The sequence below is a fragment of the Centruroides vittatus genome, unplaced genomic scaffold (assembly GCF_030686945.1).
Source record: "Centruroides vittatus isolate TY-2023 unplaced genomic scaffold, ASM3068694v2 contig_879, whole genome shotgun sequence".
Classification (NCBI taxonomy): domain Eukaryota; kingdom Metazoa; phylum Arthropoda; class Arachnida; order Scorpiones; family Buthidae; genus Centruroides; species Centruroides vittatus.
The window spans coordinates 1,413,355-1,426,573 of NW_027122571.1; the positions used below are offsets into that span (position 1 = coordinate 1,413,355).

Consider the following 13,219-nt stretch of genomic DNA (forward strand, 5'->3'; position numbering starts at 1 on the left):
ACAAATTCCTTTTCCTAACACTATTCTGAAGCACAGCACATGGAAAAGATTCAATAACACTGGCCATGTTCAAAATCAATTTACCAGTTCAATTTATTACCACTTAATTTCTTAAAAATAAGTGGTAATTAATAAGCTGCATGTTTATTGTTCTAAAATAATCCCAGTGTCATACAAAACTTCTTTAAAAATCCATCATATTCTCGTGCTGTATCCTGTACATCTATATGAAATCATTATTTTAAAAAATTTTAAATCTTATTCCTTATTCAATAAACAAACTAAACAAAAATAAAATGTATTTTAAAAAATTCACAGTACCTATCATAATATTTTATAAATTTTTCTTCAGCTGTATCAGCAACAGATGCTAATGTAACAACCATTTGTTCCAGCACCAATTTTGTACCTTTTTCAACTAACTAAAATGATTAAAAATATTACTATACTAAATGATGTTCAAAATTTTTATAAAAATTGTAAAAAATAACTTTTTAAAAATTTAATAATTATATATATTACTAAATTATTGTTATTTTAATGAAGTTTGATTCATTATCAGAGGTCAAAGAATCATAAAAGCACTAAGTACTAAAAAAAATCATGTGTTATAATTTTTAAATTATCTGAATTTTAGTGCCTAGATAGCCTAGCATTCATTAACAACTTACAACTAAGACTGAGACATTGGATACTAAAAATCATGTAAGTTAAATGTTTGCCTTAATGTGTGCATTTGATAATATTTTATTTGTGATTCAAACAAAATAAAATTAGAATTGTATTAATAAATCTAACTTTCTTTATTTTGATCTCTAAAGTCACACCTCATCCTATATGCGAGATTGTCTTATACACGAGTAAATACAGTAAGTTTGTAATAGAAAAGTATATCAACAATTTGCATACTACTATTAAATAAAAAAATGGGAAAGAAAATTATTTTTTCATGTACTTTTAGAAAACCAACAATTTATAAAAATTAATATAAAAAAATATATATAAATTATTTATTTTCTTACTTCTTTAAATTTTGAGCTAAGAACAGTCTCTAACTTGGCAACAATACTATCCAAGTATGGGATTAGAACGTTCTTTGGGCAGTCTTCAAAAAAGTTTACTAAAGCAGCTCCTGCATGGGCTTGAACACGAGGATGTGCATTATCATCCAATAAATGAAGCAAGCCAGGTATCACCTAAAAAAAAATATTAACAACATGATTAACATTTTAAAAAATTTCAATAGAAAAATTTAAATTAACATTGACAAAAAACTTTCTATAATATAACTTTTATAAAATGATTTATTGCACTTTTTTATGTATTAATACATATATAAACATAATGTTAGAATAAGTTTTCTGGATAAATTCCTAGATTTAATTATTTTTTGCTTATTACCCTGATTATTATTATGGTATGTATAAATAACAAAAACAATTCTCACAGATAAACTGAAATTATGTGTGTGGTGTGTGTGTGTGTGTGTGTGTGTGTGTGTGTTTGTCCTTCATGCATTACCACACCATGTTATCCGATTGCCATGAAACTTTGGGAAGTTGTTTAATACATTCCCACGAAGGTTTTGTGGCATATGTGAAGATCACCATCCCCCCCCCTTTCAAAAATATATTTATATATGGATTAAGGCTTTTATGTCCAACAGATGGCGCTAACTTCAGACGACCTAAGTTTGCTTTTCTGTGAGGCATTATGCTTTTCTGTGAGAATGGACCTAAGCAGATCATTTTCTACCTATCTATATAAATAAAATACAACGTTTGTTTGTTCCTACCGATTCCTTTGAAATTTTGACACAACGTTGCATTCGAATATGCACATGTTTTTATATAATATACATGTCGAAATTCCCCCTACGGGGGGAGATGGACGGGATTAAGGCTTACCGTGAAGAACTCGGCTTCTATTTATACTATTTTACATGCGGTTTTTTGCGTTTTTAATTGCGTTCTAATAGGTGACGTCAACAGAATATACACTAAAAAGGGATTTTTCGATATTCCCCAGCGGGGAAAGGGACAGGATTAAGACTTACCGTGAAGAACTCGGCTTCTATTTATACTATTTTACATGCGGTTTTTTGCGTTTTAATAGGTGACGTCAACAGAATATACACTAAAAAGGGATTTTTTGAAATTCCCCCCATGGGGGAAGTGTTACACATTTATAATAGATACATTTTGAGCCACAACAACGCGTGGCCGGGTCAGCTGATATATATAAATAACAAAAACAATTCTCACAGATAAACTGAAATTATAATTTTTAGTTAATTTTATCATAAATGAAATTAATATGTTTATGAAATGATGGTAAAGGTTTTATTTAGATACTTTATTTTAATAGAAGAATTTAGAAAAAATTATTAAAGTCATTAGATATGTAGACTGCCCAAGTCTTAAAAAAAAGTGTTAATAATTAAACCAGCTTTAACATCAGATTCATTGATATTTTTATTCATTCAGTGTTGCAAATGGCATATTAGTGATGTATTCCAATCATCACTGATTTACACAGTTATACTTTTACAAAATAAAATCAGATTTTGTATAACTGTATTGAACAAATATGTAATTATATTTTTTCTTACTAAATTCTAGAAACAAATTTAATTTGTCAAATGTAAGTAAAGATTTATTTTATTTGAAACATTATCTGTCAAAGGGATCTCAGCAAACTGTTTGAAAACTCTAAAAACAAACTTAGTTCACTTAAAATTGCTCTAAACAGTACATTGAGTTTAGAAATGCGTGGTTTTCTTCTTCTGTTAGCCATATCCTGTAAATTGGGATAAATATTACTTTTAGACCCTCCTGTCTGGCCATTTAAGTGAGGTTGCCACAAGTTGAATTTGATATATATTACAACTTAGGTACTTTTATGGGGAAACTGCAGGGATAGCTACAAAGTAAGATTTTATTGTATACTTATGTAGAATTTTTTTACACATGAAAATTACACATAATATAATACATATTTAAGTTGAATTTTATGGGAAAAGATACATTCTTTGTAAGATAACACTTAACAATTTTACTATATATATATCTTCTTCAGCTTATTCTACCATTTGTTATAAAAATAAAAAGACAGAATGCAGCAACTTATGCTGTTGTTAGATAAAAATGATTTTGGCAAATCTTGTATACCCTAGAGACAATTAAAATAAGTTTAATTTCCACGATATAGAATTTGGTTCCAAAGGAAAGAATGATAATTAAAATTTTTTAAAATTCAGTTTAAAAAATTGTATATTTGGATATTTTGAGTACCAGAATGATCTATAATACCCAATTCATAAGAAGTTGGTACTTGCTTTCTCAAACTTCTTTAACATTCAGAAGTTTACATAATACATTAATAAAAATAGATTATATAAAATTGTTTAAAAGCAATGTGTATTTTTATATTCTAATGAAACTGAGAATGTAATTAATTATCACACAATTACTTTAAAACTTACACTAAAATAAAAATAATAATCAAGTAAATTTTACCTTTTCATGAAATTTTTTTTCAAAAATTGGAGCAAAATCTGCAGCCATTTGACCAATACAATTGCAAGCTGCATATCGAACTCTGGGATGCTGCAATTTTAAAATTATTTAATATTTAAAAAATTACAAAACATAATCAAATTTAAGTAATTTTACAGAATTTCAATTCTTAATTCTTAATCTAATTAATCTTGATGATGTTATAAATTACATTTCCACGTGACTATTACTAAAATTTTCAGAAAAATTTTTCACATCTATTTTTAAAATATTTTATTTCCATTTTTATATACTTCATTAATCTCAACATAGATTTTAAGATGTATTAATATTTCAATTTGAAAAAGTTTTTAAAAATATTTTTATTTTCCTTTTGACTTCACTCAGAACTAGTTTTACCCTTACAGAATAGTCTGCAATTGAGAAGAATCTAAGACTCAAAATGCATTCTACATAAGGACTATTTAAATGACATAAGTCATCCATCTCCATAAAATAAGTCTTTAATTTATCAAATTATATGATATAAATAAAAATTTGTGTACTCCTGAATGTCCATAAATTGAAAATAGTTAAAGAATTTTATTGAATGACTTTCAAATATCAGGTAATTTAAATTTTAAAATAAATTATAAGAAAAAATGTTTTATAATTAAATAGTACAATAATCACAATGATAAGTGTATACATTGTTGTAGCCACAAGGATTATCATAATTCATTCTAAATAACTCAGTATATTTCAGAAACAAAATCCATAAAATTTTGATTGTCAAATTATAGACTTCTTTTAAAATGAAAAAATTGTCAATTTAAAATTATATTTTTCAGCTACAGTAGAGCGTCGTTTATCCGAAAGCTGGTTAACCGAAAGCTTTCCAGTCAGACTGTGTCATGCTGAATCGAACGTTTTTGATACTAGATTAACTTCTAAAGTATAATTTTTTTGTTTTTATATTTTTCAATATATTTATTTTGTTTGTACAAAATAAAGAAATAATTTTTAACAATACAATAGCCTCGATTATTATTATAAAAATTTTTGTTAGGCTTAAAATCGACGAAAATTCAACATGAAGCGACATGCAACAGAGAAAAATTTCAACATCGGATAAGTTGTTATATTTTTTCGTACATAATCGGTTATCCGAAAAAATCAGTTATCTGAACAACCCCAGCCCCCAATTGATTCAGATAAACAGCGCTCCACTGTATTAAAAATTTTTTTTTTCAATATTTTCCTTAAGGATATGTATATCTCAAGTTAGGAAATACTGCTATAATGATTAGCCACAAGCAACAACAGCCAACAGCATTTACAGCAGCTATTTTCATATTTTAAGCTTCAACAATATAATTGGGCTTTAAAAGAATTTTTTTCCTTTTGAGAATCCCACAATGAATGTGTCAATATACATAATACAGAACTGACACCATAAATCAAGTTTTCTGCTAAACATCTATGACAAGAAATAGCATTGAATTCTTACAGTGGTAAGAATTTACCACTGTAAGAATTCTACTGTAACTTACAGTGGTGTTAAATGAGAATCACAAATGTATAATTAGAAATCCACTTAAATATCTTGGAAACAGGTTGTTGGCTGGTTTTTTCGCACAAAAGCCTTACAGGCTATGCTGCACCATATCAAATGGTATACATAAAAAAATTGATAACAATGTAAGGTAGAAAAGAAAAACAAACAAATAAATAAATTCAGTATTGTTTAACAGGGTATACTTAACAACAACACAAATTTAGAACTATAATATACAATAAAATAATAAAACATGTTTATATACATTAATGACTTTCAGAAAGTCCAGTATTGTGTTAATGTTTGGCCTCTGGCCCAAAATGCCCAATAAATTTTATATTTGCAAAATGCTGTTCACAGGTACTCTCAAATTTGGAACATTCATACATTATATATTTCACACTTAAGATACAGTTACACTAATGGCATATAGTAGGCATGGGCAAATGCGGCTCTTTTTGAGTTACATGCGGCTCTTGCTGAAAGTGCTATCCTTCCCAGCCTTACCATACTATCTGCCACGACAGTACAGAACTGCGGCTCCCATGCATTTCGCAAAACCTACATTTCGGCTCCCACTGAACTCTTGCTTGCCCACCTCTGGCATATAGGCTGCTCTTTACTCTTCAGAAGGTATTGATGAGTCAGCTGAGTATGTCAATCCTCAAGCAGGTAAGGATTACTTCAGATCTTTCATAAACCTCATTGTGTCCAATTTTCAACCAAAGGTTTGATCTCATGTAGTTTATTGTAGACTTGTGCATTCCACATATTTTGCCATCTCTCTGCTAGTCATTTTTTAGTGACTAGCTTCAAGTCACCTCCTTCAATAGGAATTGAATGCTGTAAAGGACTTGCTGACTTTGCAACTTTGTCAGCTTGTTCATTCCCTCTTTTACCTACATGGACTGGAACTCAACAAAATTTTAGAGAAATTACTCACAAAAAGATGGCAAATCAGTTTACAAATTTTAATCACTATGGAGTGAAAACTAGGTTCAGACGAGATCAGCCTAAAGTGCACGAACTGAGTAAGTGTAAATCATGCAGTAACAATAACTTTTTCTACTTACATACTTTAAGGTTAAGTGGATGCCTGCAGCTCTGTAGTGAAAATAGAAGAATTTGGTGGTATTTGTTCTGTCATGATTTCATCCTGGCAGATGGAAGCTAAGCCAACATACGAGGATAGGCTGAAAAGTAATGCGCACATGCTTGTAGAACACAAACAAAAACAAATAGCAAGATCAGGCAAAAAGTACATTAAAGTACAATTCTTAAGCTTCAAAATCATATATTTATTTTTCAACATAGTCACCATTAAGGCTAACACAGTTCTCCCAACATGTAACAAGTTTTTTCATTCCGTCACTGAAAAATTCTTCCAACTTTTCTCAAATCCAGAACTTGACAGCTGCCTTCACCTCATCATCTGAGGTGTAATGATTACCCTTGAGATCTCTCGAGTAGAGGAAAAAATAAAAATTGCATGGCGCAAGATTGGGGGAATAAGGAGTCTGTGGAATTGGTTCAAACTTCAGGTTTCACAGAGCCTCTCCAGTTGCATGCAAGGTATGTGGACGAGCATTGTCATGTTGCAAGATTACTGGAGCCAGGCTGCTTCTAACACGACAAACTCGACATTGGAGGTGTTTTAGAGTCTGTATGTACTGAGAAGAATTTACCATTGCCTCTCGTTCAAGAAAATTGGTCACATAAACTCGGTGAGAATCACAAAACATAGTCAAAAGTTTTTTGTGGATGGTTGTGTTTTGAACTTTTTTGCCTGGGAAGAAGACAAATGTCGATATTCAGTGCTCTGTTTTTTATCTTCCAGGTTGTAATGACAGACCCATGACTTGTCCCATCACAATATTTAAAAGAAAATCATCTCCTTTGTCATAGTAGCACTGCAAAAGTTGCTCGCAGCATTCCAATCGACACTGTTTGTTCTCACAAGAAGGTGTGGTACCCATCGGGCACAGATTTTACAGTATCCCAATTGTTCAATAATGAAGCCGACACATTCCTTGGATATTCCAATATGGTTTGCGATACACTTTTGAGTGATTCGCCAGTCATTTTGAATCAAATCATTGACAAGTTTGCAATGTTTATCGTCTGTGGCAGCGATTGGACATCCGCTGCATGTTTCATCAACAATTATGGCTTTTCCAGGCTTGCAACCACAAAATTTTATTACCCATTTATTTATAGTAGACCTATCAACAGCATCATCACCATGAACAGCCTTTAAACGACAATGAATCTCAGTAGGAGTCACTTTTTCAGCAGTTAAAAATTCAATAACAGCACGCTATTTAACTCGAGTTGACATAGCACTAAAACATGTCTCTATACTTCCATTTCTTGAAATACACTGGATGAACACAACGACCTAAAACCTGCTCATGCGTATAGATGGGGAATGTTACTTCCACATGCCACCTGGCATGCTTCTGAAGGTCATTTCATTTGCACTCTACAAGCATGTGTGCATTAGTTTTCAGCCTACCCTTGTAGTTATCCAATTTGGATCCATCAGTGTAAATAGGAATTAAATTCCTATGACTGTGTTTGATTTTGCAAAGTGCTGTCTATATACACAATCTGGAGTGGATTCCTTAGGAAAGTGCTTTAAGCTAAGGTCAATTTTTATCACAGGAGCTGACCAAGGTGATATACTATTAACCTTGAGCTGTGAAATGTTGCTTGTATCCAGTTCAATTGTGTTGCTTACATTCTCCATTCTTATGTTGAATGTAGAGACACTAAGTGGGCAAGCTGCAAATAATCTTTCCAGCTGAGTATTTGATACTATATAATAAACTGAAGGTTTAGTCTAAGATTTCAGTTTAAGGTAATAGAAGAAAGACAACTGTTCTCTCCTGAGGGATAGTGAAGGCTTATAAGCATCCACATACAGGCTTTGGACAAAAGTTTCAACACAAATGCAATGCTTGATGGTGGATTGAATCCAGCATCTGAAGAGTAGATTCTCGGGCCATATATAATGCATCCATAATCCAGCTTATAGCAGACAAGGGTCCTATATACTCTGAGCACAGAACATTTGTCTGCTCCCCAGGATGAGCAGCATAGTACCTTTAAGAGGTTTAGAGACTTTAGACATCTAATCTTCAAATTGTGCAAATGTGACAAGGTCAATTTTTGGTCAAACAGAATAACCAGAAACTTAGTTTCATTGACCATTGAGATTTTAATCTCATTTAGGTGGATTTCAGGATCAAGGTGCAAACCATGTTTCAGCAAAAGTAGATGCATGAGGTTTTCTCTGTGTTAAAGGCAAAACCATTGGTCTTGGACCAATTGTATATGCGATTTAAGAAAGTTTGCAGTTATCTCTTGATAAAAATCACGTTACTAGACTGACAAGAGATCTGAAAGTCATCCTCATACAGAGTGTTTCACACTGGGAGGGAGACAGTTATCTATGCTGTTAATTTTAATTAGGAACAGAGTTACACTCAAAATAGGACCTTGAGGAACACCTTCTTATGTGAAAGGTCTAGATAAAGTGGTGCCCATCCTAACTGGAAATCTTCAATTCTGCAGGAAGTTTTTTATAAAAATTGGCAAATTTCTCCCACAATCCAAATTGCAGGAGTAATTTGTCAATTTCAGAAGGTCATTTCGTTCGCGCTCTACAAGCATATGTGCATTAGTTTCAGATCCTTGAGTATTCGTATGCCCAGATCATAGAGTATTCGTATCGCCAACAGTATCTACCAATATTACATCTAGAAAAGAAATGAATCTGCATATTCTGAGTTGCAACTATAAACAGTGTCTTTCATAGTTGAAGCCTATATCTTTACAGAAATCACTATATAATCTTCAAGTCTTTTGTTGTCTGTTTCTACCACAACAAGGCTAAAGCATAATTGTTAATATCTATTGATTTCACCATGCTTGATTGGTCAATATATATTTCTAGAATGCTGACATTGACTAGTAAGAGTAACCACTGATCTCACCTGACACAAATCCCAAAGAATCCCATAACCAGGAAAAAGTGTACTTATAACAACATAATCTTGTCAATATGCATTCTGGAGGGCTATTTATGATGGAGGAAAATGCATTAGATAATTCTGTAACAGTATGATAGGATATATATACATATAAATATGGCAAAAATAACATACAGTACTAGTGAGAGAAAAAACTATCAGAAGAATACTAGTGATGAAAGTAATACAAAATAGGAGAAGTTTAAAAATCTCTTGTTTCAAGAAGCAATTGTTTTCAATAGATATTCCTTCTTTTCTGCAAATAGAACAATTTAATTGCAATTGTCAGTTTTTACATAGCCATTTTTAGTTTGTTCTCATAAACTTCACTAATGAAAAACTTTTTAAGTGGGTGTATAATAATATTATCAATTATTCCTTGAAAAGTTCTTACATGATTACAAAGAGAAAACAAAAACAGATATTAAAAATAAATAAAAAAAATTTGATCTTATTATAATATTATTATTCGTACAGTATCGGCTCTAATTAATTAATTATTTATAAGAAATTTTTAAATATGTAATTATCATTCATATGCAATTCCAACACTTTTATTTATTGTAAAATTAAAAACAAAAACATACTGAATCTTGTAAATATGGTAGCACAGTATCTACTACTTGTCCTAATAAAACTTCCATCTGCTTATGGCAACCTTCTCCAACTGCAGATACAGCCATTAATCCTGCATGACGATGCTTCCAATCAGCTGTAAATTTTTAACATAAATTAAATCCAATTAATAATACATAGTGTGTGTGTGTGTGTGTGTGTGTGTGTGTGTGTGTGTATACATACATACATACATACAAACAAACACATCACTTTTTGCTATATAATATAATACTTACGACTAGACAACATTTGTGGTAAATAATTTATTACTAAAGGCAAAATGGACTTCCCACCAAGAGAACATGCAAGCCTATCAAGTGAAGATTCACCAACTGCAGCATTTCTGTTTAAATATAAAAGAATTCAATTAGATATTACCTTAGTTTTACTGTATTATCTATTTAAAAAACAAAAAGTTATTAAGCTAACTTTCTATAAAATATTATTAAAAATAGTTTAAGCAAAAATGTTAATAAACTATTCTTAAAACTTCTTTAAATATATATGTTAGGCTCAAAGACCAAAATCACTCATTGAGCAAAAAAATATGACCACAACATGTTGTGGATAATTCAAAATGGCCACAAAGAGAAATTTGTGTCGTGGCTTTCATGACATTTGACCACGACACATTGCGGTAATTAAGAAAAGCCATAACACGTTCTTAACATTAGCTGATACAACCACGATAGATCATACAACGCACAGTGGTTTGTAACTTTAAAATATCGATTCTAGCCTTGAAACATTTTTATTTACAATTTTTAATGCTGAACAACATTAGTTCTATATGTTTTTCTAGAAATTTAATTTTCATACTTAAAAAAATCTCAAAGAAATAAAATGTATGGAGAAAAATACACATTTGTTTCTTTTGTTTTGCTAAAAAGTGCTAAAGGCATTATACTTGTAGGTGCTTGATATACTATACACAATGAAATAAAAATCAGCTGCTAAAGTTAAAAACCACTGTGCAACAGATTTATTATGGTTAAAAGCCACCACACATTCTGAATGTTAACTGTTGTTGTTGTTTTAAGTTATGGCAATGCAACACTTGGGCAATCTGCCTAGGGGAGATGCCTTCCAGGAGGTCTTTTTAAAGGAAACTGGCTTTTTCTTTACAAAAAATTATTAAAACATTACTATTTAAAAAGTTGCAAGATTTTTTTTTTAATACATTTGTAAAAATTCAATAAAAAACATACGTATCAGCATCTTCTTCATCAACATCATCTGATATTGCCCAATCTGGTTCATCTTCAACGTCCATCATCATTGCAAATATCTGAGGAACTAAAAGTATTGTAGAAGTAATTAACTATCAGTCAAAAGTCAAATTCTAGACAATTCTTCTTATTCAGAATTGTCTTAATAATATTCTTAAGTAATATTAAAAGTATAAATATTAAATAATATTAAAGTATATTATTTTAATATTATTGCAAAATTTTTTTGTCAATGAATGCATTATATCAATTATATTAATAAATATTTAACTAATTTTTTATTCGCACAGTTTGTTAATATAAAAATAAGTTTTATCCAATAATATTGTAAGAATATTGTATTATCGTATATTATTTAATATAAAAAACTGTCACCAGTATACAAGATGTTATTTATAATAAATCTATAACGGTTTTTCAGTTTTATCAAGGAATGTGATATGTGAATAAAATAGTTTGTAAATCTTGTGTGTAAATACAAATATATATTTTTCTTACCTAACTGTGAAATATGTTTGCTACCAAGTTTACGTATCATTCCAGGTGACGTTTCTGATAAAGTTACAACTATTTCAAGAGCTAAATGTCGGAATGTATCTTGCATACTTGATTCAGATACAACCTTTAAAAACCAACAATAAAATTATTATTGTTCAATGTTCTATAAAATAATCTTAAATTAATTTAAATATATTGGAAAAGTATATCTTTGAAAAATATAGTAATAATGTTATAAATGTATGTATACACACCTGTATTCAAGGTGAAAAAAGTCTCTTGTACTTTTTTCATTCCAAAAGTATATTAATTTTATTCATGTAGTTACATAGGAAATCATGCATGGAGAATTGGATGGGACCTTTTTGTTGATCTTGAAACTCATTTTCAAGGTCTTATTGTAACTTTTTGATAAGTAGAGGTAAGTAACATAAACATTTGAATGACAAATTTAGAGTGCCATTTAATTAGCCTTAAACCATTTTCTGGATTCAAATACAGTAGAATCTCATTTTAACATTCATCTGTTATTCTGAGAAATCCATTGTTTCGTGATTTGTTAAATCACAAAACAATGGATTTCTCAGAATGACAGATTTTTCCCCCATGCTTGCCAAATCAATGTAATTTTATGTCCTTTTAGCAAAATGTAATTCAAAATAACATATTTTTTTCTAATCTATTGTAAATTTCCCATTTTCCAACATTTAATTAATAATTTGATGTTTCCAGAAATCTGTAAAGTTTGATGATGCACTTGTTACACCTGGGATATGAACAGTACAGCTGAAGAACTGTATAAAGAGTGTCAGCATACTGATACAATTGAGGAGAAGCTACCTAATGAAGATTCTGAAGCTGGTCCAAGTGTAGTGATGAAATTTAATAAGGCCATCGAGTCTTTCCAAATCTTCAAAAACTTCCTGACAAGTTTCAGCATAAGTAAACAGGCTGTACCTGACATTGCTAATATCAAACAATTGTTATAATCAATAGAGAGAAAAGCAATATCAAAACAAACCAAGATGGACAAGATCTTTAACAAATCATGAAGTTAGGTGAAGTGCTAGAGCATATGTAATTTTCCTTTTTGTGCTTAGAGTATATACAGTTTACATAAGCTTTGTCATATACACTTACAGCATATTATATGATCTTGTAACATAAGTATTTCTATAGAACAAAGATCTGAAGAGAGCAAATAATTTCAAGTGCAGGTATTTCTTATATGTAGGAGATTAAATAGCATATTTTCCTGGTGTGCGAGAAATCCATTGTTTGCAATATAATGGATTCCAGGACAATGGATGATTTTCAGCAGCCTGAGCAATCCATTAAAATGAGAATCTACTTTAAATACATTTGAGACTGTATAACTGGCAACTTTAAATTTATGAAAAGTAAAAGTGATTTAATTTTACATTATCTCGGAAATCATTTTCAAGATCCTACCTGATTCTCCATGCATGACTTCCTATGCAGGGGTCACTCTGGAAAATTTAAAAAATATTGCCAACTATTCGCCAGCTTTTAATTTTTTTCACCACTTCAATTATTTATTTCCACCAGTTTTACTTACTAATTAATGCAGGTGCTCAAGGACGACGCCAGCCAATGGGCCAGAGGGGGCAAGATGATGTAAATTGATAGAGGATATGAATTGTATGTAGGTAAAATAAAAACAATTCATAAAGTCTTAATCATTTACTATGTACCAGAAAAGAAATATCTTAATTAAAACATTTTTTTTAACTTACAAGAAACCTAAGAAGATTATTTTAATTA

General features: G+C 30.4%; 1 protein-coding gene across 1 annotated transcript in view; it reads right to left on the reverse strand.

Annotated features, from left to right (window-relative positions):
- Window positions 1-13,219, reverse strand: part of Karybeta3 (karyopherin beta 3) — an 80,405-nt gene that overhangs the window by 23,811 nt on the left and 43,375 nt on the right. Inside the window, exons 8-14 of the mRNA XM_067279938.1 lie at window positions 11,435-11,558; window positions 10,916-11,003; window positions 9,944-10,050; window positions 9,677-9,801; window positions 3,519-3,608; window positions 1,023-1,196; window positions 322-422 (exon numbers count right to left, since the gene is read on the reverse strand). Of these exons, the coding sequence (XP_067136039.1) occupies window positions 322-422; window positions 1,023-1,196; window positions 3,519-3,608; window positions 9,677-9,801; window positions 9,944-10,050; window positions 10,916-11,003; window positions 11,435-11,558 (809 nt within the window). The remainder of the gene's footprint in view (window positions 1-321; window positions 423-1,022; window positions 1,197-3,518; window positions 3,609-9,676; window positions 9,802-9,943; window positions 10,051-10,915; window positions 11,004-11,434; window positions 11,559-13,219) is intronic.